This window comes from Osmia bicornis, chromosome 8 (genome assembly GCF_907164935.1).
Source record: "Osmia bicornis bicornis chromosome 8, iOsmBic2.1, whole genome shotgun sequence".
Taxonomy (NCBI): domain Eukaryota; kingdom Metazoa; phylum Arthropoda; class Insecta; order Hymenoptera; family Megachilidae; genus Osmia; species Osmia bicornis.
This window is the reverse complement of record NC_060223.1, coordinates 11,109,486-11,135,167: the sequence shown is the minus strand read 5'-3', so window position 1 is coordinate 11,135,167 and position 25,682 is coordinate 11,109,486. Positions and strand designations below refer to the sequence as shown.

The window sequence follows — 25,682 nt, the reverse complement described above, 5'->3', positions numbered from 1 at the left end:
ACTATTTGTCGGATTTCATTTTATTACATTTCCAGATATATTACGTTTTCTAAATTAATAAACATATAAACTTACCTTTCGTTATTATTCAGCACACATTCATTAACGAGAAGATATATCAATCAGAAGAATATTGGTAAGTATACTTTTTTTTTTTTTTTTTTTTTTTTTAAATATATGTAAGTAAATATTGGAAAGTAATTGAAACCATAGTTGCTGATGATACTAAATTATTAGTATAATTTTTCGGATAGTTTTATTCAAACGAATCGTAGAATTTTAATGAAAAAAACATCATGTAACAAATATCCTAATTATCCGTTGAATATATTATTTAATAGAAAAATGTTTGAGCTTTGGATTTTGCATTTAAGAATGCAAAATAATAACAACTTACAACAACTAACAATAAGTGTAAACGGAATGAAAGGAAACCAGGGAAGCTGAAGTACATCAGTTGACTGGATGTTAGTAAACGAATGATAACGTCTGTTTTATTTTACAGTAACAATGAATCGCTTTTTATATACACGTCTACGATTTTAGCGCTGGACGATCATATTTTTTTTTCCCCCTCTACTTTTGGTCCGCTTCTACGCGAAGAGCTGTTTGAACTACAGAAATTACAAGAATCCACTCCGATTACGCAAACTGTCGGCCCTACGCGAACTTCTCACCCTTATTCTATAAACTAATCTACCATGATATCGTTACAAGATTCTGTGTACAATATTTACACACGGACTTCCGTCGCAAGTTCTCCTCAAACTTGACCGTTTTATCGTACAAACCACACCGTGGGGACCTTTACGATTGTTCAAATCAAAGTAAAAGCTTCCGTCGAGTGTTAGAATAATCTATTTTCTTTATAGTATCCCAATTAATATTTGTTACGTTAGTTTAAAGTTAAAGAAGAATTTTGGTAGCCAACTTGAACCGTTTGTGTGCTATGGACGTTCGCGATGAAATATGAATTTTAGATTAATATAGTTATATGTATAGGTACATACATATGTATGTGATATTCGACATTTGACGAATTTTCTTAGCTTATAATTTGAAGCTGGGAAAAAATGATCAGTGAGTTGAAAAAAGATTATAAAAATTTTAAGGATTAAGAAGACAACTTACAATCAATATTTCCACGGAATGGTTCGCATAAATACATTCCAATCGATCATGAGCCCATAACTTTAATCACAGATTCCTTCCAAACTAACTGTCAGCCAATAGCTCAGTTAAATCAGATGTCTGAACCCTCCTTTCCAAAGTGTCACCAGGAGTGTCCGGCGGTGTGTCAGGCACCATCAGAGGTTCCGTTTGGTACCTATCCACCTTTCTACACGGATTTACGATCGTCTTCGTCGTATTGCAGAATTTATCAACTTGCACGCTTTTCCTCCAAGTCTGTCCACTCATCGATTTACCGTTGTTCAATTTTCTTCGTCCCAAAAAGGAACTTGTACCACGATTACCAACCAACAATAAAGAGAATCGTCTCCAGCCATCGTTCTTACTCTTCGAGACGACGACCCTTGTCGTCCTTTCGACCGCAACTTTTTGTCTCACCGAAGTATCCTCACAATCAGCGTCGTTTTTCGTCATTTCATCATTATTTTTGTACAGTTGTTCGACTTCGTTCGAGGATTGTTTCTCAGAACGAGTACGAGACGAATCACTGACCAACAGTTGAGATATTCGCGAAAAGAATGAATCTCCTTGCGCAAACGGTTCCTTTTTTCGTCTGGGAGACGCTATTATACTCTTCATCGCCTCCACCAGTCTTCTTTTTAGTCTAGAGATGTTCATGGATTGTATTTTTCGTAAGGAAGAAGATTCTTTCGATGGTTCGTCGTTCGTATTGGATTGATTGTCCATGGTCGAAGAGATTTTTAAACGATTGTCGCGACGTTTCTTCACTAGACGCGTTACGAACATCTGTAACAGAGAAGAAATTTAATAAAATTAGACAATTAGCTGAGAATTGTTGGATAAATTTTGGATAAGATTTTCGAGTACATCGAGTTGTATGTACCCGATACTCGACTAATAAGTAAGTAGGTAAGTTACATGTATCGCAAGGGGAGTAATTTGTACTTGTTTAGTATTTTAGTTGTTTTATAAGAAGCTATCTCCGGTCTCGCCTTAACAGCGCTTTCTCGAGGAAAAGTTTTATGGTTACATTATCTTTCGTGCAGCTACCAGGGGATACGGTTTATAATATAATTTCTGGCAGCGTCGTGTTACTGTCACCACTCTAATCCTATCTCCGGATGAATTTCCGGCTGCTTTGGCCAACTTCCGTGCTGCGACGCCGCCAACTTGCGTGAAATCGAATTTACAATATATCTTGAGCGACATCATCCCGCACTTAATTGCAATTCCCTAATACGATTGCATCTTACTATCAAAGGATGCGATCACAGGTAAATCACATTTTTTTCCTGACTTTATCCTGACTTGGATAAAACATATAAAGATAAAAATATAAACCCTTATGGAATCCATTTGTATTGAGCTCAAATTGAAATTGATTAAACGAAAAATACAGAAATCGGCAAAATATTTCGCGGTACATATTTAGATACCAGTTGGACAAAACAAAACGAATGGAATGGGATTGTAACCTCTTTCTTCTTTTTCTTTTTCTTTTTCTTTTTCTTTTTTTTTTCCACGTAATATTTGCAATACTTTTTATTTTTATTCGGCGACAGTTGAATGCTCGACGACTGTTACCGGCGTGTCTTTTATGCATCTGTGCAATTTTTATTAATTGACAAGTCGGATAATTGGGTTTACACGGATATTCTATATGTCAATGGTGTTTTTGTGCCGACCGTTCCAGCTACATCCGATGTAGAAAAAAAAAAAAGTAGTTTCGATCCGTCAGAAATGCTTGAAATAGAGGAGGGAATTGTTTTTGTTTCGTTTTGCTGTGAAAACGAATGGGGTTTCGTTTGAAGAACCATCGACTATTGAAATGTTTGCCTAGAAATTGTCCAGCGAAACGGTTCTGCAAACCAAATCAAGCGAGGTCCAAAAATTGTTTACTTAACTGTAGATAATGTAGGGAAAAGGAGGGTACTGCCGGTCGGTGATATTTTTACTTACCAGAAGTAGCAGTAAAATGAAAGTAACGACGACAAGGAGGTACCAACGATCGACCAACCAGCGTTGAAAGCTCGCTAAGCTGGCATCCGATAGAAGAAGCCGTCTCAAAGTTGCCAGAGGTCCGCTGGGATCCACCTAAAGCCATCGTTATTTCTTTCGTCTTTTATGAAATTCGAATAGGATAAATATTAAAAAATAATCTAATTAATTTTATTGTAAATAAAAAAAAGGGATGCAATAATGGAACAGATGTCAGTGAAATTTCAAATTTCTTTTGGTTTCCTATTCAGTCGACGCGAACGTGAATTGCATTGCTTGGATATTAGAATATTACCTCACGACATCTCTGGAAGACGTCGCAATAGCCATTGTAATCGTTGCACGGCGTGCCTGGTTTCGACAGCATGTCAGGAATATCGTAGGGCGCTGAATTCCATGTGAACGATGATCTGCAAACAGATAGACGCGTTTCCAATGACGCCTCTGAATTCGAGATAACAGTTTCGTTCCTCCACGATTGCAACAGATGAAATATTTTCGACTAATTGTAAGTTCAACGTATTACGAATCCATAGTAAACTCGCAAGATCAACGCGATAAGGTATGTATTATGTTACTTACAATCAGTTAAGCTTGTTTAGGTAAGCGAATAATAGATATAATAATTGTCGCAATTAGAAAAAGGAACATTCTGTTGTTTCTGCTTTAGTTTCGCGAGACACGATCGTCGAAAAGCATGTGAGATATATGTAGTTTCTCACCGGCATGGTTGATCCTCTCCTGGCAATTTACAACACAGTTCGCAGCTTTTGGTAGGAGGATCCTCGGGCCCAGCGATGCACTGACAGGATTCCAGACCGTAAGCCAGGCAAATGCTGCCGGTGCATTCCTGCAAGCAATGCGAGAACCCGATAATGTGTCAAGCAACGTGTGTAAACCTTTGAATACCAGGTAACTTAACTTCCAGCATCATCAAAGATATCTCATCCTTATAACTGAAACATTCCTTCGCTTTACAAATAGAGCGACGATAAATAAAATAAAAAAAATCTGCTGTCACGCCATTGGAATAGGGTAAAATTTTCTTTACTTAGGTATTTCTTGTTTTTTTTTTTTTTTATACATATATGTATATTACGATTAAGCCAGCATTGTACCTGAATATTTTCTTCGTTTTGTGGTATGGTGAGGTGAGATGAGATGAGATGAGATGAGATGAGATGAGGTGTGCTGTGCTGTGCTATGGTGCGTTAAGAACAATCAAGTCGTTATATTTGATAGTCGGCCGACGCGCGACGGCGCGAAAAAGGTAAAGCGAATTACAAAAGGCAGCCGACTGCCTCTGTTGTCTCGATTCGTTCCGTTCCGTTACATTATTGTAATTGCAGATTAGAAAGTTACTATTTTGGGAGTATCGATTCCTGGCCACTGGTGCATACCGAGTCGAACTGTTGCGCGTGTGTAGCGTGTGGTTGAAACGCGTTTTCCGCTCGGCCGACCGTAATCGAATGTTTCTACTTGCAAGTGGAGGGAGATAGCCTTGCTTGGCAATCCATTTCCTTTGTTGATCACCTTCTGTTCCAGCGAAAGATGCAACGCTTGATTGTTTTTAGTTCTTACACGTTTAGGAAAGAAAAATATTAACCTTATGATAATAGTGGTGATCCAATGATAATCAGATTAAATTTATCGCGAAACTGGTATTTCATTTTGCTTATTGTTTCCGCGATTCTATCATATTATATGATAGAAATCGTAACAGATTGTACAGACGATAATATTATATAAAGTTACTCTTTAACCAAATGAATTTACGAGGAATTTATGAAAAATTTCCCTGAAAATCGAGCGATTTCGGCTTTCAAATTTTTTCAGCTTGATGATATTATGCCATTTTTGTAACAAATTGCGCGAAATTTTTCATTAACCATAATCGAACGATTGGTAAAAGCTTTAGGAAAGCTTTCAAAATCGAACAAGTAATGTTGTAGACGCGTTTGGATATCTTACGTTCGGTTCAGAGAAGAATCCTTGGAGAGCGATTTCGAAATGTACATATGTATGTATTATGTAGATACGCCTGGCATTTGCCTACGCGGTAGGGTTTCCTTTTCTATCTCGCGCGTATAGCGTCTCGAGGGTAGATTTAAAACCGTATATGTATATAATACCTACGTAGAATGGAATATCCTTCGATCCTTGGAAGAATATTCATTTGCCGAAAAAATCTCGATCGCGAGCATGGTGGCTAATAAAACCGTGACACGTCACGCGGAGAATTTTCAGAAAGCTTGACAATCTACAGTGAGATCGAAATTACATATTACCTAACTACATGGGTCCTGTCAATTTCCTTTGAAACCTCATTCAAAGGGTAAATATAACATGAAAATAGAAGAATATGATTTATTTTTATTAACATTTGAAACATTAAAAAGCATCTGAAGGTCTCTATAATCGTAGATACGAGAGGACAGTTTTCTCAGAGAATTCGACAAGCAAATGGACCTGACTACTTTTGTAAATTTTCACCTCGTACATCAACGATGTTGCATGAATAGGTGAGACACGATATAGAATTCGGTCGAGAAGGGGGTTGGAACAGAATGGAAGCGGGAAAACGTCGGGTATATACTCACCCCCATGTAGCAGACGAACTCCTCGTTGCATATGGTCTTGTTAGGTTTGTTGATGGATGGTGGGCACTGGGGACCACGACCGTCGCAAAAGCTCGCGTCCCTGCACCCGTTGTCGTCCCTGCACTTATCGCCGTTGCGCAGAGTGCAACCGGATGTGCAGCAAGGGCCCTGCAACAACGCTGGATGAGCAACATCGCCCGTAGAGAATGCTATATGTATATGTATAACGTGTAGGTACACTCTCTGTCCAGACGAAATGTATATGTATAATATGTATAATACATACACGCATTTGGTCATTTTTTCGCCGGCTTGATATACGATAGAGATATGTTTGAAACGGTGCTCGTGTCCGTTTTGAAAAAGAACTTTTTTTTTTCTTTCTCTATTGTTGCAAAAATCGGAAAGTTTTTGATTTTTTAGCACGTTTACTTATTAATATTTTGAAATTAATATTATACCGCGACAGACGGTAATTTTCCAGCTGTGGGTTGCCTATTTTATAATTGCGTATCGAAAATTCATGATTCACGATCCTTCGGTCGCAATGGCGCGGCGTATGGTTGTTTTTTAAACAGACCGCAGCGAATTCAGCGAGTTGACAGCAGAGGTTATCGGTGGTGCTTTTGTTGCTCGTTAATTTATTTCGCCATGTGTCGATGATAATGCGCTGGTTGGAATGCGTTTCGTGTTGCTCTGTAAGGTATTGTGCGAAACTGGGCACAATATCCCGATTTTCCCGAGCAATTTTCACGACAGAACAATAGAAAACATTGTTGAGCAGAGAGAATTCGGCGCTATCAAGATTCCTTGCATTGTTTCTACTTCTTTTTTTTTTCCTTCTTCTTCTTTTCTTAATTCTGAAACTTCGAAAGGTTAGTTTATTCTATTCCTTTTGTTCTAATTTTTACGGGAATATTTTCTTTTAAATACTCTGCACCAACCACCATTTTTTTATTGTCTTTCTTTTAATTTTAAATTCTTCTTACTTTTAGAACGATTCTCGAGATTTTGTTTCTGTCAAAATTGATCACTATCGAAACTATCGTTTTCATTTGCTGCTATTTCGATTGAAAATCCATTTCCGAGAAGGCACACACCAAGAACAGGGACGGCAAGTTTCTTACTTTTGTTAAAGTGCGCTGTGCAAATACCTTCAACAAACAATAAAAGAAAAAAATATTTCAAACAATATTCACTGTTGGATATCAATTGAAGCACATTTCATAGAGACTATTGTATAATAGTACTGGATGAATGAATGAATGAATGAATGAATCTATGTCCGATTGAAAGGACGATTTGTTTGAGGGGATAGAGGCGTCTTGTTTCACGAGAAATCGTCGTCGTCGTCGTCGTCGTCGTCGTCGTCGTCGTCGTCGTAGTCCTCATCGCCACCTCCAAAGAGAGGAAACGATTCTCGTCGGGCGACAATTTTCACTTTAATTAAATCCGACAACGAGTTCCGTTTTGCAGTGGCACGAGACGGAGAAGAAAGAAGAGAAGGCAACAACGTTTAAGCGAGCCGAATGATTTTCGCTTAACGTGCAGATAAGAACGATCTACGGTTTGAATATCCGATAGAAGGATACTCGTGGGACCAGCAGTCGATGCTTGGGAAAATAAGGTTCGCTCGGTTTGATACGTTTTCCGGTTCAACGAATTGGCACGGAAAGCAACGGAAGAAATTCGATGCTGATGCAAGTGGATGTATTCTCGGTCTCGGTGCATATATCAGAAAATAAATAACCCGATGGAAAAGTGTATCCCGACTATGAGAATATTACTGGCGAACTGGAAATCTGGTCCTTCGAAATCGACGCGACGCTTGAAGAAATAAAAAAAGAGGACAAATTGTTTTAGAGAAAAAGAAAACACTTTGGGGTCGTTAACCTCTTCAGGGATGAATACAATTCTTGATCTCTTCCGACACGTATGTAGGTAAACTATTTGCAGAAAATGTTCTTTACTCTTTAAATAGAATTGATCGGTAAATAAATATAATGAGTAATAAGCAGTTATTTTCGAAGAAAAAGTTGAAGCTTTTTGTAGTACCTACTTGGTCATGACATTGAAAGATTATTTCTATTATCTTCTTGTTAAGAATTAACAATGTCGAATCTTGACTTTTTGTTCAAAGTAAAGAGGAAAGCTTGCTTTATTTCAACTCAACGATTAACGGTTTCAATCGGACGAGGATAAGACTTATCTTTGAACGGCCTCAATAATGTTGCAATTTCCAAGAAGATATAGGGGTTGCTTTAGTGTTTTAGTCACGACACCAATGTCAAGACTCTTACCTTTTATTTAGCCTTGCGTCTATCTTAGCTACTATTAATTGGAGACGATAAGATGTATTGCCAGGCACAACCTACATAGCTGACTTGTAATTTCGAAAAGATTGAGAGTTTGCTTAGCAATCTACGTTTTAAAAATTTCACGTTTACGTTTTAAATTCCAGCTTGGATGTATTTCGTGTATTTTGTTGGTAATATTGTCCCAAATAAAAGACAATTCTTATACATATGAGAGAGATGCAATAAAAGAAGACACTACGTTCCTACCGCTTTCTCATTCGAATTTTTCTTTGCCAACAGAAAGTGGGTGGTTCCTTTGAGACAGAAAGAAGGCAGAAACGGAGGCATCTATTGTCGATGTAAAGCCAGAATTTACTTGGCGCGCACATATACGCTTTGACCGACACAGGTTTGCAGGGCGAGCACGTAATAACGGAAACCGAACAACTCTCTCTCTCTTTCTCTTTCTCTCTTTGCCAAAGAACCTTATGGCAGAAGTGAAAAGCCCGTCTCCCTTAGCGCCCTAGAACGTAATAACACGGCTTGAAACGAATCAATTTATCGAATTTCAATACTTCAATTGAAAGAATTCCTGGTGCTCGAAGGAGGCCACGACAATGGCGGGAAATCACGAAAGTCCGGATTCGAGTAATTGCCGCTGCGGATGTAGCGAAATGCCGCGGTTAACGAAGCATAGAATTATTCGAATCATGATGGAATTCGTTCATGGCTTGCCATGGAAACAGTTTCGTCACAGATAATAAAATAATAATTAGATATACCTATTTCGTTTCTAGCTCCGACTCTTTTTTTTTTTTTTTTTTTTTTTTTTTTTATTCGTTAAACTAACGTCGATTTAGAATAGTTAGTTGATATTTATAATATCAAACGCTAAGTACTGTTGACAATTTTAATACGTTATGGTTTGAAAAAATTTCTCTTTGTGTCTCTTGCTGAACGTAATTCGATATAATTCAACGCATTGTCAATTAATTGCATTAATTTTCCTCTTCCTATGATGAGGTTTCTATGATTTCATCATGAATGAGGTAGGATTATATACATATCCTAGTACTCTACGTATGCGCTTGTATCAATTATACGCAACTAAGTACCTACCTACCTACTTATGTAGGTTTAATGAATGCACAAATATAAGAGCATCGAACGTGTAGAAACGATCCAGCTAGATACATATGTACGTATGATCTCCAGAGATTCGATTCTTCGAGCAGCGGCGATAATACCTCCTTCCTTCGATAAAACGAAAACCTTCCCGTTCTATTTTCAGAGCACACGAATGCGTTTCAATCACGACACCTATACGTGTGGTTCATTTCCCTGCAGAAGAACCCACGGGATTGCAATTCCTTATCCTAAATGTCGTCGCGAAAAGAACGCGATACCCGCGAGAATACGTACCTGTCTGTATCGGTGAATATAATAATATATTGTGTTCCGTATTCGCCACATCATATCATTCTGTTATCTCACAAACTTATTTTTTCGGCTTACGCTGCAGCATGATATTTGACAGTGGTTTTCAACGTGATTTTCTTTCTTACCTATCTGTTGCGAACAAATTTAATTCCAGGTTCTCGAAACTTTTCTGAAAATAATACACAGACGACGCGACGGGTCACAAGTTCCGAATCTCCGCAAACATGTCTTCACCCTTCTGTCCCAAGTATCCCCTTATTTTCCTTTACTTTCGACTATTTATCTTTCTTCTTGTACCGTCGCGTTGCCGCGCGTCGCCGCGCCGCGCCGGTTTTCTTTTCTCGCCAACAGTTTTCGCCTTCCGCTTATCTACTTTACCCATCCCTCGGCTCACTCTTTCCCTCATCAGTCTCGTTCCTGGACCTTCTTCGTTATTTTTGTTTCTCAACATCCTTGTTCCTACCCTCTCGCTTACGCTTAATGTTCACAGCTTGCTCGTTTCGTCGTCCTTCCACGTTTTCTTTCTTCTCTCTTAACCGCTTGTTTATTGCTCTCGTCTCGATTCTCGAAGAGCTACGCCATTTGTCTACGTCTTCGAGTTCCAAGGAATTCGCGTGTTTTGCATCTTGCACTTTTCTCCCGCGATGCACCTCCTAATGCATCGACTTCCGCCGAGCAGTTCTTCTTCTCGCTTTTCTTTCTCGGAACGCTTTTATTCCTTCCTTTTTTTTTTTCTTTTTTTTCTTTCGTTTCTTTGCCGCATTCACATCCCCCACCGAGGATGTGAAGTTTTTGATCGTGCTCGATCGCGTCGAGTCGTTTCGCGTCATGGTTTTTCTTTATTCGACGGAAAAGCAGTCAGTTCATCGCCGCTTGCGATTATAAAAAATGCCCATCTTCTTTAAGGGATGCGTTTGAGACGTTTTTGTCGTTTCGTTTTTTAAATGATAGATTTTCATGTTAAGGTAGGTGGTAGAAAATGAAGGTTCAGAGGGCCTTATTCCTTTTAAACATACTTTATACGATATAAGTGAAAATTATTTATCAGCAGCTGCTGCTTTATCATTTGTGCACCTATAATTACCTATCTATCATTGTCTAAAAAAACACAGTGAAAACAAACCCTATTATAATGTAGAAAAAAGCTTTTAAATTGTTTTCCTTTGACAATTTCCTTTGAAAAAAGTAAATAGTCCTGTCGAAACATAAAACAACCTGTTAGAAATACAAACTCGTACCGAACACGCGTTTCTGTGCTCTTTCATTCGAAGTTAACGAGTTAACTCATCTTTCCCAATTAACAGGTAAAATGTAAAGAACGACGACACTTTGTGAACGAGCAATTAGCTGCGATATACTGGGCGGAAAATTTCGAGGCCGTCTCTTTGAAGTTAATGTCGAAATTGCGCGTAATACAGGGCATCGCGTTGAGCCGCGCCGCACTGGTGAATAGGTCGAAACGAAGCATTTTAAAATTACAGTCCATTCAGTTTCCGTGCGCATAATTAAAAGCATCAACGTAGAGGAACACGAGAAAACGCAGCGATTGCAATAGCCTAGTCGAACAATTCTAGTCGTGTAATTCTTTCCTGTGATTAAGAAACTACGTTTTATCTTTGGATGAAAGATTTTACTGATCCACTCTGTGAAAAACAGGAACGATACTAAATTAGAATCGATTAATATTCTTTCTCCTGCAATATAATAAGATTAATTTGTTTTAAGTTGTTCCAAGTTTCTCTGATCGGATAAAAGTCAGTCCCGATTCCAATATGATTATTAATTAGACCCATTTGCCGGGATACTGCGAGAACTCGGTGCACGTAATGGCGACGACGAGTAACATTGAAAATTAAACTCATCCTCGGTGGTGTTTGCACCTCGTTGAGAATAAAAGGGGGTATCTGGAGAAACCTGAAGAGAGACTTTGAACATACCTGGAAACTAATTCTCTTCAGTTCGAGAGCTTCCTCCATGGTCGTCCGTGACCAGGAAGTTTCTCCAAGCACGAAGAAACGTACATGTAAGTACGAGATTCTACTTGGTAATAGGAGCTGGCGAAAGAGCAAAGGTAACTAACATCGTCTCGGAAAGATGCTCTCGTTTTCAGAGTGACTGTTATTTCGGAGAAGCGTTATTTTCAAGGTCGTTCAGAATTGATTCGATAGGTTGAACAAAGTTGTTTCACTTTGCTCTTGATAACACACTTTTCCTGTTCCTTTCTTTCTTCTTTCTTCTTTTGAACAGCGAATTTCCCGGATTATTTACCTGCGCTTTTTGCTTTCCAAGATTCCCACCCACTTCAGCAGTTGCCCATTTCTACAATTTTTATTTTCCTACTTTTCTTTTTCTAACCTAACCTAACCAATTTTCTTCTGCATTATTACAGACTGTTTTATTTTTCGTTTGGATCGTTTGGATAAAAATAAAACTTGATCCATTTTTTAATTCTTTTTGGTATCGTAATTGCTCTTGTTTCCGTTTTGGCAAAATTTTAAAAGCGACTGATTTTTTTCACAAAGTTGGAAAAGGAAACTTTTATACCACCCTCTTTTTGATGATTCTTTTACCAAACGGTGTCCCGAGAACAGTATCCGAGCCACGAGTTTCACCGTTTCCCGTTCGATTTCAAGCAGCGTGGCTTGGGGATTCTCCCGAAGGAACGTCAAAGTTTGCCGCTGCATAAATTATGGCCGTCTCGATTTCGACTGCGGAGGATTTCCTCCACTCATTATCGGTGCGGCTCGCCGTTTAATTATCCAACGCATGCTCCCGCAAGTTCTCTCGTTTGGGGAACAAACGAGCTGGATCGGTTGAATTAACGCGAGCTGCGAGCTCGACGGTAGCTACGGTAAGAGAGGGGGGTCCGTGTACCCTGTAACGGCACGTTTTGCGTTTAATTACTGCTTTAATACGTCATTAATAAACATCGATACGTCCCTGTTGCACGATACACGTCGTCGCGTTTATTATTTGCCGACCTCTAGCCACTAGGGAGGAATCGACTAGCCGGTACCACGATCTAGTTCATTTCTATTCAGTTTCGATTAAGAAAGGTTTTAAGAAAAGTAAGGTACAGAAAGGTAATGATAATATTGGTTCTGATAATTAGGAGGCGTGTGAGTCAAATACTCTCGAAAGTTTACTATTCGGGTATGCAGAGAAATACATAGTACGGTAAAAAAGAATTGTTAGAGGAGACTTTTTTTCGAAATGTATCTATTGATTGGCATAGCAGAATATGTAAAAAGTCTATATGTAAACCTAGTTTATCATATTATTCATCCTTTGGCTGGCATTATTTAATTAAAATGTTTCGATAGTAACTTATCAAAGATTGTTCGCAATTGAAATACCGCTTGTCTCGGAAATGATATTTCCAACATCCCTGCGGGAGATCGATATTGCATATTCGTATTCCGTTTCGTGGGACATTACCCTTTCAAGATATTCAATACGAGTTCATAACATATTCAGCATGTAGCTTTTGCCCGAATGAAAATGAGTCCCCGTGAAAATTTCAAAGAACTTTTCAAGGGCTGCATTTGCTATTTCCCTTGAAAAATATTTCTCTCTTCCCAAGAGATTTTTCGAAAACTTGAATATTTCTCTCTGTTACCACGATGGCTTCAATATTCGAACACGAATATAATTTGAAACTTTATTTCCATTTCTTTTATTCCTGTTGTCAGTTTTATTCACTGTCAGTTGCTGTTGCATACTGCCCGATTTTATTATACGTATAGGTACATATGTATGTATAAGAAATATTTATTTATCAGAATTATGCTGTGGAAATAATAAATAAAACAAAGTGGACAAAGATAATGGATCGTTGTTTCTGGATAGTAGTCAGCAAACGAGAGAAACGTGTCGCTTACCTGACTAGGACTGCAGACTGCACCATCGGCAAGACGACATGGTATCTCATGAGAGGCATGATGAAGTCGTTGAGGGTGGCAACAAGGGTCGTTACAGTCCTCCTCCCAGCCGCAATCACACTCTTCGCCATTCTCCACCACCCCGTTCCCGCAGATGGCATTCTGAGGCTCTAAGAAATCATGGATTTTCTATTTTACTTTTACATTTAATTTTACTTGATTAGGTAATTATCACTCAACAGTGATGTAAATATGTGTGACTGAGTAATCGTATAATGTAACAAACTGAAAACTTTAGACGATTATTGAAATAGTTTAATGATTGAATCACACTTATCGTTAGTTGGAATTAATAAAATTCAACGCGTCATAATAAATTAAGAATCGTGATACCTAAATATTTCTTATTTGAAATAACCAACATAATTAAAATCTCTACCATTTGTTATACATTTTAATGAACCTGATTACTCTTTTTAATACTAACGACGATACAACAATTCAGTTTAAATGAAAAATTAACCAACTTAAATTTTAGAATCTAAGACAATGTATGATAGTTGTTGTTCAGCTGAAACGAGGATCATCCTCTTAGAATCAAGAATTTTTATCGAAAAAACGAGGTCATTTCTTCACGTGTACCGCAAAAGTGCACTCGGTTTCGCACGTTATCAAGACCATTTTTTCGCTGGCACACCAACGACGTCAACAACGACAACGACGACAAGGATCTTTGTATCATTAACAATTAACGAGTCGCGTTTGTTTGTTGTTTTTTGTACACGGTTCCTTTTGCTCGTTTGCTTGTTTCAAACAAGTTTTGCTCTGGTCATGCTATTAGAATTGCAATCGAGTTGCAGTTAGACTGCGGGTCGATCGATATTTCGAAACTTCTATTATCGGTTTTCACTTTTTCTATTTTTATTCACGAGTAATTCGTGAGTTCGAAATTTCTCGCATTTATCCAGAAATGTTCAACACGAATCGTGTTAACGAGTAATTGGCGATATACTTTTGAGCGAATTAGGCAACGATCGTGTAAATAATTAAAGAGACGATTTCGGGGTTTGGGTTGATGACTCGCCGATAAGCGTTTACGCTGTTTCAAACTGATTAAAATTCCAAAAGCTTCTGTACTCACCAGCGAAGCAGCCTTTCGACGAACGAGCCTTGGCATTTAGAACAGGATTTATGGACACCAGGCTGCAGGGACTGAAACGATTATTGTTTCGTTTGTCGCCACTGGTCGCTCTGGCGAACATTATGAAATTTCCGTCCTCTCCTCCGGGTGAACACTCGTCCGGATCGTGCTAACGGACAGAGTAGATTATTTTTTACGAATAATTTGGCAAAACATCTCGTATAATCCTCAACTTCTCTGACCCGATGTTTCGCATCTGGCTGAATGAACTGAATTGAATTGAATAATAATTTGCCAATTACATGTACTGATAACCGAGTTATCATTTTGGAATCAGAGAGAAAAAAGAAAAAGAGAGGATTTGTGAGAGAGGATGTAGCCTTTGAATTGTCGCGGCCCAGGAAAGTAGTTGATAATAGAACGGGTTACTTTGTCAGCAAACAGAGGACAATGGGTTGGAGAAAAAGTGAAAAGTTATTAAGTGGAAGCTTTGTAGCAGAGTTGTTGTCGCTTTCTTTTTGACGTCGAGGAACAACACTTAATCCTTCAAGTATTCCCAACTTTTCTATAATAAATACATAAGTTAAGTTGCAACCTCTCTCAGCCGGCTACACTGTAAACGGTGAACAATTTTTATCAAGAGGAGGCAATTTAATAATCAAGTCCTGAATCTGGTATCCCCGAATCACCTTTGCAGTAGGGCTACAAATTTTCGAATGCATTCGGTATACGCGTCGCGTCGACACAACGTGCAAGCTGGATACGCTCGTAAACTTACAGGGGATCCGAAGTTGTGACCGATCTCGTGTGCAAGGGTGACGTGAGAAACCGTCGGTGGTACGTGTTTGCCGTAGTTCAAGAGGGTGATTATACCGGTGTTGAGCGATTTCATGCTACCCCTGTAGTGCTGCGGGACGAAATAGCGTTAGTTCTCAAGAGGTAATTGTCTGGATATCGCTACGAAACAATAATTTCACTTTGAATCGTCAAGATTAACGTTGCACAACTTACCCCGTTCTTTTCGCATACACCACCGGCATTTTTTAAGTCTCCAGTCCACGCCAGACCTAGAGTTCCTTTCTCGAAGTCGCGATACGTAAACATGTACGAGAGACAGAACGCGTCGTAATCCTCTTCTGTAAAAAAAAAAACCACACACACACACACACACACACACACACACACACACACATGTATATGGTTTCTAATCACCTGATATGGTTTTATTGATTCTAGTCAGAATAGTAGTATAATCAATGCAGGACCTTGGAAAGTTGGAAACGAACACGTTCGACATATTCGTAAAAAGGTCTTTCCACTGAAATTCATAGCTCGTCTTCGTTTTCATCATTCGTCAATTGGGTTCTCGATTGCGTGTTTTTGACTTTTTTTTCTTTTTTCCGCTAAATTGTCATTGAGTGAAGAAAAAAGGATAGAAATGGTTGGGACGAGCAGACTTTCCTTGCTTTCAGTTTTTTTTTCCATCTCGTTTCATATACTGGTCCGAGCCAGGCGGGCGGACACTGATCCCCAACGGAGAAAAGTTGCCATACAACGTAAAAGTTGGCGGAAATTAAATTACCGAGCATTTCTGGACGCCTGATTTATTATTTTTACTGGATAACACATCTCGGACGATGTTTGACCATGTCGACTGGGAATTCAACCTCACACCTCTCCAACCTCTGTGGCAACCTCGTAGAAATATCGAGGTAAAATACTGCCAAGAACGATGGGGAAATTAAAAATGGAATTAATTAAAAGTATGCAGAGGACAGTTATTCGCTTGCGATGCTCGCAAATATAGACAATGATACAAAATGGAGAATTTTGATAGAGTATTATTTTTTTGTTTTTCTTTTTTTAAACGTTGCAACATATGATTTTGCAACATATGAGGTAACCGTTTGAGGTAACAAACGTACTCGGTGAAGTATTAGTGACTGTACGATGTACAAGAAGAGCGGTTTCAAAGCGAGAGATTAAATCGATCACGATCCCCATTACCCCTTCACCTCTTTTCTAAAAGGCCACAGTGTCCATGAAATCGATACTAAATATGTAGATACTAAAAAGGGGTTGTTTTTTTTTACGCCGCAACTTATTCATTTATTAACTGACGATTTTGCCATTTTTCAAAGTACAAGAATTACCTCTAAAATTTGGAGAAATTTTTCGCCGAAAATAGGTATAATAGAAAAAAATGTTTAGAAACTTCTAAATTCATTTCATATAATAAGACATTCCATGAAAGCATTGGTAGATATATCGTGGATACCCATATACGTCTACCATATATGGTATTCTATATAAGTACTTACATGCATATCTTTCTGTCGATAACAGAGGAGCAGAATTTTTAATTTCGGTTTCGTACAAAAGCAACGAAAGCTTCGGGACAGACTATGATACCGTCAGATCGGTGCCAATGAAATGGCCTCGGGGCTTCGCCAGGAATTATCGAGCTTCGCATTCCGATATTCGATATCTCTCGTAACGAGCTGTTGTACTTATCTCCGTCGATCCAGTTTCCCGGCAACTATATATGTAAGTACATGCATAGATATTATAAAGTACGATTCGTGGAAAAATAGATTGTTAGGGCTGGCTTCTGAAAACGCCGCGTCGCGTAAAAGAATTGCCATTAGTTGGCTATAATTTTCCATGTTAATTATTCGCGATTGGATGCTTGGACATTTCGGTTAACATCGCATAATTATTATCGGTAGACGATAGAAAATTAAACGTAGACCGATAGTTTAGACATCATTTAGATTGGTGTTTTAACACAACCGATAATGTGCGACATCAATGTGACATAATTATAACATCCATAAATTATCCGGCACAATTGAGCAACGTACTCTGAATCAGAGGTTAATTTTCAGGCAACAGGGAGGACAAGGCGTGAAACAATTGTATTTATGAAGGAAAATAGACACAATTATGTTTTGAGAAATTGTACAAACGTTAGGGATCACGAATAGCCAGGGTTCGCATAAATTTCGCGATAAAGAATCGTCGGGCTGCACGTCGATAGAAATACAGGCTGACAGATCAAACGAGGCAATTCGGTAAATCGAATGAAACTATTCGAGTAGAAAATTGCGACTCGCCTCGCTAAAGTTTTCCTCGTGAATTTGATAAATCGAACGATATAAAATTTCTCCTCTCTATGCGCCTTCAATGTATTCATTGATCATCCTTCAGAATTACCTATTATTATCTATTTTCTTTCCGTCAATGAACAATCGTCTTTTTAGTGTTTTCACAACATTTTTCACGTATCGATAGGCAAAATAAAAAAAAATATAGTCAATATTGGTCAACGAAACGATAATATGAATCATTAATTCTTTGAATCTAATTTGAATACCTATAATTTTAATGGTATTCTCACTCACGTCAGAAGACTTTGTGTAATATTTTGACACCGATTAACTGACTAGCAAAGAATTATTATTTGAAACGTTAAATTTTGGTTTTGTTATTCGTAAACTCAACTCTTTAGGAGAAATAACACGCGAAGCAAATGTAACAGAGAGATGAATTCCTGAGTACAGTCTCCAAGACCGTTTGTGCTCTATTGACAGATTGAAACAAAGCTGGCTTAAATCAGCCCGAAGGAACCTCGAAACCAACTGGATATATCAGAAACCAAATAATCCGAACTTGGAGAACTCGAACCGCATTGATCCGCGACTCATTAGCGTTGGTAATAATAATTAATCTTGACTTGACTGTTCGGGAAGTTGAGCTTCATTCCATGGAAACTTTGATACGATACGGTTACCCGTTATCCGATTCTCTTTTTCCATTCTAGCTAATACTATGGAAATTTCGTATTTTTTAAAAGCTTGTTCAATGATACATGATTATTTGATAATAGTAGGTAGGTAGGTAAACACTTTAAGCGGGAGAGATTTCTGAGGAGCGTTTCTCGATTAAACATGAAAAACGTTGATGAAAATTGCAAAGAGAACATAAATTCCGTCGATAAATGAAAAGCGAGGAAACGTCTCTGGTTTCGTTCGACATTTACGAGGGTTGGCTGACCAGGGGCGAGAGAAATCGAGAAGAAGGAAGCTGGAAACGATTAACGGGCTGCTTCTGCAGCATCCGGTTTGAAAGAAAAGAAGAGTGGTTTTTCTTTTGGCATCGCGTGTCCGTTTTCACTTCCGTGATCCAACCTTTTCGCGTGCTTATCATGGTCCATGGATGTATAGATATAGGTATGGTATATTATATGTATATGTATAGAGATTAGCAGAGTGCGAAAAGTGCTTAAAAGTCACAGTGAAGAGACGGTTCGTGATACTCGAGACGCGTTTCATTAAAGTTGAAAGGCTCGCTTCATCGAATCGCTTCATCGAATACTATTGCGCGAGCTTCACGCCAACGAGCGTTTTAATTAACGACCGTACGGTGAAAAGCACGTTCAGTTGAAGCCTTTCAGCGGAAATAAAATCTTTATACATGTACAACGATACGTAGAGACGTATAGGTTCACTTACCTGAGAACAATTCGAGGAATTCTTCGACACCGTAGGTACCGGTGAACCTATAAGTTGGGTCGTTCAGAGCTCCTTCACCGTGAACTTTCACGCGTTTTATCATGAAACTAATGTTATCCGGTTGACCATCTTGATTGAAATCTACAGAACACAAGAAAATAATTTCTATGAATTCTATTATTATGAAGAATTATTACTCACACGTCAATTGTTCGGTCAATTGTTGTAACACGACACGCTACACGCTACACGTTACATAGATATGTATAGTATGTACATACAATATGTAGATTTACATAATTTAAGCTCGCATACATAGGTACATCTACCTAATGTATTATAAAAAACTGTTTAATATTTTCTTTCAATTAGATATTCGATCGTTGGCTCCATTCTCCCCGAGAATAATCGATTCATTAAAAAGTTGCAAGAGCAAAGTCGTTAATTTTATCCGAATTAAATTGGAATTATTGCAATTTCCATAAATAAAGTGAACGGATGGAAATCGTAGAATGTCGGGGCTTTTCAAATTAAAGCCGGGTTTGATTGCAGTGCAGGCAGGCAGTCAGGCAGGTTCTACGATGGACGGCGATACGGTGAAATTCATAGGAATCGACGACGAGAGGAACTACTAGTCGTGGTAACCGATAGCTGATAACGAAAATCACCGGTGCTCCGAACGAGTAATTTTCGGGTTCGCCCAGTGATCAGCGTATTCGGAGGAATGATTCGGCCGTCGCGTCGCGTGGTAGAGAGCATTTAATCAAACACCTTCTCCGCGGAATAGCAATCGAAAGTGGAAAAACGGTGCCATGACACGCGAATGCGATTCCTTTCTGCTGCTGCTGGCCGGCCGGATTTACGCGAAAATTCACACTGTCTATATTCCACGCATCCCATCATCATCATCATCATCATCCACACCGTCTACAATTCTTCTGACAATAATCTCCTTTAGTGGACGCGCATGACAAGTCCTACAACTGCTGAATGAAACTGGAACTGGTAAACAATTGCGAGCGTTTAAACGAGAATATTACGAGAATGTACATGTATTCCCATAAGATTCTCTGTTTCCTTAAGTGGTGTGGCCCCACGGCAACCATGGTTTCCGGGTCGACGGCTCGTCGGCTCGTGCATACGTAACCAGTTTGCATAAATATCAACAGCAGCATCGTCGTTACATCCATACCTTGTATGCAATATATGTACATGTGCTGTCGGTAATTAACGTTAAGTCCATTGTATCCAAGTTTGATGTTGCGTTAATCAGCTTACCACTGACTACGTCAACGAAAACATCGGATGGTCATGTTCAACTTGAACCAAAAGCTTCTTGGACCATTAAATAACGCGAAGAGAACATTTTGCAACTGACAATGAGTGGGTATACATAGTACCAGAGAATAGAGAGAAGGTAGCAACAATGAAAAATTTATGAAACACTGCACCACCACTTCCTATAAATATCACCTTCTTCAAAAACTGGCTACGATGGATCTACTAGACTAGGCTCTGACGTTTAAGTAGATTAAGACCGTTCGCAGTCAGACAGCTTTCGTTCTTCGAGCAAAGGTAGCCACGATGAATCTAGGTTTTATTAATTTTCTGCACTAGAAGCTTCCTTTGTTATAGGAAACACTAGCAAATGAAGCTACAAATTTATTTCTTTCTTTAATCTCATTCTTATTTTTCCGCATAGTTGAAAATAGAATAAATTTCAAACATATATGTAAATATATAGAAGTACAACGTGGACTTGTATTTTTTCGTTATACATACAATATATATTTATATATTTCTTTTTTATCGCGAATACGATTAAACACAACATTAAACATCATAACATTGTTGTGCTTGTTGTTAAATAACTAAGCGGAACTGCCGCCACGTGAAACTCGTGTTAAAAAGTTCACTTGGTTCACGTGCCGATGTCGTAAAAAATTACTTGGCAAACAAATAGAAGGGTAACGCGTCGCGTGACAGCTGTCTCGGATATAACGCTCGGAAATAAAGTTTCCTTTTTTTTTTTTTTTTTTTCTTTTACGCGAGCTTCAGGATAAGGATCATAAACGCGGCAAGCAGGGTTCCACGTGTAATGACTGACGCTGGAACTTTCAGCCTCGATGTCGCCGCCACGATAACACGTTATCGTGGCAAGTTTTTCAGCTGCAACAGCAGAAACATTATTCCATGCGGTAAACCAAAATGCGTTATTGTCGCGATGCTCGTATTTTCTCTAGAATTTTAAGCTTGGATTCTCCTGTAAAAGATTGCCGTGTACGCGTTCGCGTTCGTGTTCCACAAAGTTCTCAATAGTCCTTTCAGTAGATATCTCAATTTTTTTTCTTTTCTCTACACGAGTAGGAAAATGCTTCATTTACAATATTTCCAATTATCATCGATATTCAAAATTTTCTTCCATTCTTCGTTTCTCATTCGAGTAAAATTAAACCCATGGAACCGGCCATCGACCTCTCGTACCATGCCGCACAATACAACGCAACGCATTAATACGATTACGTTATCAGAACGTAGGAGCGGAAAGGGAGCGGAAATGGTCAGCCGTTGTATCGATGGTCCATGTTTAGCGGGGAGGTAATAAAAAGCACGACAAATCAGAGGAAAATCAGGAAAATCTCATTTGGTCGGGCAAAGTGCTGCGAATATTAAGTAACACGAGAAACTCGACCAACGGCCCCGTTACATATGCAAGATCATAGAAGGAGCTTAAACCAGCGAATACTTGTGTGTCTCGTGACTGACAACGAGCCGTTAACTGATGTTAAACGTAGTATGACCGCGAATACACGCTCGTGGACCGGGCCAATGCATTACTTACAATTCCCTATCTCTTCCGTTCAACGAATCGCGGATAAAGCCCGTTTTCCGGTAACGTTTCCGTCCAACGTCCCATTTCTAGCATCTAATATACCGGGGCGAGCTTTCGAAGCAATGCGATTATTATCGGGCATCTCTACACGCGAGCATTTCGCCGGATGACCGATCGACCACCCCTCAGGAAATCCCAACCCGGAGACCTGCCTTCCCTTTTGTCTCCGGATTAGACGGCATTAACTCTCTTCTCATCGCGATACGTACAACCTGTCCGCCTAGCTAAACTCTCATGTCTGATCAGAAATCCGGAATTGCTGCGATTAAATTTTCTTTGCCTTATAATTGAAATTTTCTTTCAATAAAAGTACTGACAATCCGTAGTTAAATTGTTTGAAATTGTAGCTTTTTCCGAAAAAATGAATCAGTCCCTTCCTGTCTTGATCAGGATCGTTTCAAGCTTACGCGTCAAGCACGAAACGTGTATGTATAGAGTCGCAATAAAGTTCCGCGAAATCAATCGGTCAACGTCAGACACAGAAACTGACATTAATCGGTCGCAGGCAGCGTAGAAAGGAACCGCAGCAAGGTTAAGGAACATTCATTTCCTTCCTTACCCCCCTCAACAACGATCGCCGCTGGCAGAAAGTTAGTTTAACTGGAAGGTCCGGGGAAAGTTTTAATTGGTTTACGAAGTTATAACAGCGAAATGAGACAGAAGACGCGCGTTTGTTAGTTTGTAGAAGGAGAAAGAAGAGGAGAAACGTTGCCGATTCTTGTGCCGAAAAGACCAAAGAATTTTTATTATTATCATTGTTGTTCTAAGACTTCCGTAGATATTAACGATAAACCATGGTTCTTTAACTTTTAACTATTATTTATACCTATTCGCGTATCTGTCCGTTTATTGTAATGGAACATGAAAAATTGATTTTTCTAAATAAAATTTTCAATGTTTCTAACTCACCTGTATACCTGTAAATAGAGTTGACACGCTGCACGTGACGTGTCATCACCTCGATGCATGCCTCTTCTGACTTATAATGATCGAAGAACGTATGATCCGCTTGCAGATACAGCATGCAAGTGGTTTTTTTCGGATCCACCGACGTTCGTTTTCGAAGGACTCTGGAGTATCTTTCTCTGTATAATCTAACGCAAAAAAAAGAAGAAGAAGAAGAAGAAGAAGAAGAAGAAGAAGAAGAAAAAAAAGCAAAGGAAAGAAATGGAAAATAATAAAATTTTCGTGAATTATCAGTATTGAGATATAATTTGTAAAAAAAAAAGTCCACACTGCCAATTTGGATCGGCGTGACGCAGTCCAATCTTCAAACGAATTTCGATCGACCTCTATACAATTGCAAATTCTACTTTATTCGATTTTGGAACGTGTTCGTTGACCGAAATTCTTCTCTGTCACCAGCGAGAAATTAAATTTTTTAATTTCAAATTTCAAATTTCAAATTTCAAATCTCAAAGCGTCGACCGTAGGATAACAAAATTTCAACTTCAAAGGTACCTCCTACCTACATAGATCGCGAAATTTCCAATTTACATTTTTTCGACTGTTCATTGACCCCCGTTCGAACAACAAATCAAATCTAAACCCCCTCGCGTTATTTTGTTCTTTTTCCGAAAAAGGTCGATCGCAGAAACGTCCGATAAGGATATAAAAGGATATATAACTCGGTCGTGGCAACGTTAAATTGGATTCGACGGATAATAGTGTTTGCTCTCGATTTTTGACGTTCTCCACGTCAGATAATCTGGCTTCTCTTCTCCGGCGGAAATAGGTGTGCTCTTTAAACGGAAACGCAAGCAACGTACGGCAAACACTCCGAGCGAACCAACGATAAGTAACCGTTGCGCTTTTCTTCGCGACTCTGGCAACTTTCTTCGGCTCTGACTTTCGAGAGAGCCCTATCGAGAGATAGCCGAGAAAAAGTGTTCGTTTAAAATTTCTAGGAAAATTCATCGTTCCAAAAGTGCCAGGTTTAACAGCGTCTCTATTCACAAACCACACTGATTGTGTGAGAATAGTCAAACTCTACATACATATACATATATAGGTGTATTTGTGATTTCTGATCTTAGGTCATCAATATAATAATTACTTGTAATTAATCAATATAAATACAAGATAGAAATCTTACTTGTCGAGCATCTCCAAATTGTGCGAGCTCGCCATGGGGTCCTTCTTTCTGGCGTCTTTCGGATAAAAACCTGGCTTGGCCCGAGACTTGCCCTCGTTTAGGTGTTGTTGATAAAACGGCCGCATTCTGTCCCCAAGATATCCACTCCACGTTCTGTTTGTTCTGCAAACGATTTTTCTTCGGTAAAGCGTTTGAGAAACTACAGAGCCATCGCCAGTGAATCCCTCATGGTGAACCGATCAGACACGGCTCGACTGGGATAAACGAGAGAAATCGTTCCGAGTGCGGCCAGAAGAGATAAGGGTGACATATGTCGAGTAATAAGTAACAGACGGAGGACCAATTTACTTGGAGGATTCTCGTTACCAACCAGAAGAGACCCTTCTTTCGAATCGTTCGCGTTCGCGTTCGCGTTCGCTTTCGAAACGACTAAGGCTTGTCAGAAACGACGATGGATCCTTAAGATTAACTATTATATACTTTCCCCGTTATTTCCCATTTTTCCCTATTCTTTCCCTTTCCCTTTCTTTCTTTCTTCCTATCGTTCTGTTTTCTTTACGGGCCTTTTATACAGCAACTTAACGACGCTCTTTTTTTATGCTTTTTTTAGAGTGTCCGTTTAATTTCTTCGTGGCACGTGACAGGACTTATAAAATTCACTGGTTGCACGAGATACGAGCGCTTCAAGTATTTACGGGCTGCTCGTACTGTTTCATCGGCTTCGATATAAAGGTAGAAGCGAGAGATTGTTCCTCTCACGGTAAGGATATTTACTTAAATTCTCTTCTCTTCTCTTCTCTTCGTGAATAGAATAACGAACGAGGTAGATATTTATCTTTAAAGAATGATGCTAAATATTCATGAATTTTCCCCAATAGGTAGTGAACGCAGATGCCTCTTCTTTTAATTATTAGACGGAAATCTCCTCTAATTGTGGCCGCATTTCATCAAGTCTGTCCCACGAAAACTATCCATTTACCATTGACTTCACCAGCAAATCGTTTTAATAATCTTCCTCACCGTTCAAACGGCGCGGTGCGGCGGCAGTGGATAAAATTGAAAACCATGGACACGTGTTTCGATTGGCTATCCTCAACAGTGCCATCTGAAATTCTATTAAATCGTTCGATGGATGCTGCTTGATCGATATTAAGTTTGTACTGGGAATATTGAACGTGTTAGATGATATGAGAAGAGGAAGAGAAGGAGAAGAGGAGGATATTATACATCCAAATTGCAAGTTAAGCTCTCTCAAACGCGATACCAGGTTAAATTCAACTCTGACGTTAGATTGAATTTCAGTAGGGAAAAGGCTTTTGTGGGCTTCTTTGTGAACAGCGCGGTTTAATCTGTGAAGAGAAATTGAGGGAAAGCGTGAATTTCCATCTTTTTCATACATTTTAATTTAGGGAAAGTTGCTGTGTATTATTATCGTCATCGTCATCGTCATCGTCATCGTCATCGTCATCATCATCATCATTGACCAATATTAAATCTCAATTTTTCTCGACATAGAATGAAATTAAAGGTAAAAACGCTTATTTTTCAGATTTGTCTATCTGTCAATTGTCAAAGAAAATGTAGTACAGCTACTATACTAGTGAAAGTTATTGACTTTATATGTATAGTAGTATATGTATATACTTTGAAGGTATCTAATAAAATTCTGAA

General features: G+C 38.9%; 1 protein-coding gene across 2 annotated transcripts in view; it reads right to left on the bottom strand.

Annotated features, from left to right (window-relative positions):
* Positions 1 to 230: 230 nt before the first annotated feature.
* The window catches only part of LOC114876424 (disintegrin and metalloproteinase domain-containing protein 10-like), an 83,781-nt gene continuing 58,329 nt past the window's right edge, over positions 231 to 25,682 (bottom strand). Inside the window, exons 5-16 of one of the 2 annotated variants that reach the window (XM_029187890.2) lie at positions 24,012 to 24,173; positions 22,826 to 23,010; positions 19,024 to 19,164; positions 15,521 to 15,645; positions 15,288 to 15,416; positions 14,510 to 14,678; positions 13,369 to 13,538; positions 5,751 to 5,918; positions 3,873 to 4,000; positions 3,446 to 3,560; positions 3,112 to 3,246; positions 231 to 1,938 (exon numbers count right to left, since the gene is read on the bottom strand). In XM_029187890.2, the coding sequence (XP_029043723.2) occupies positions 1,216 to 1,938; positions 3,112 to 3,246; positions 3,446 to 3,560; positions 3,873 to 4,000; positions 5,751 to 5,918; positions 13,369 to 13,538; positions 14,510 to 14,678; positions 15,288 to 15,416; positions 15,521 to 15,645; positions 19,024 to 19,164; positions 22,826 to 23,010; positions 24,012 to 24,173 (2,350 nt within the window). In that variant the 3' untranslated portion in view covers positions 231 to 1,215. Of the gene's footprint in view, positions 1,939 to 3,111; positions 3,272 to 3,445; positions 3,561 to 3,872; positions 4,001 to 5,750; positions 5,919 to 13,368; positions 13,539 to 14,509; positions 14,679 to 15,287; positions 15,417 to 15,520; positions 15,646 to 19,023; positions 19,165 to 22,825; positions 23,011 to 24,011; positions 24,174 to 25,682 lie in introns of both variants that reach the window. The other variant, XM_029187892.2, reaches the window with a different exon arrangement.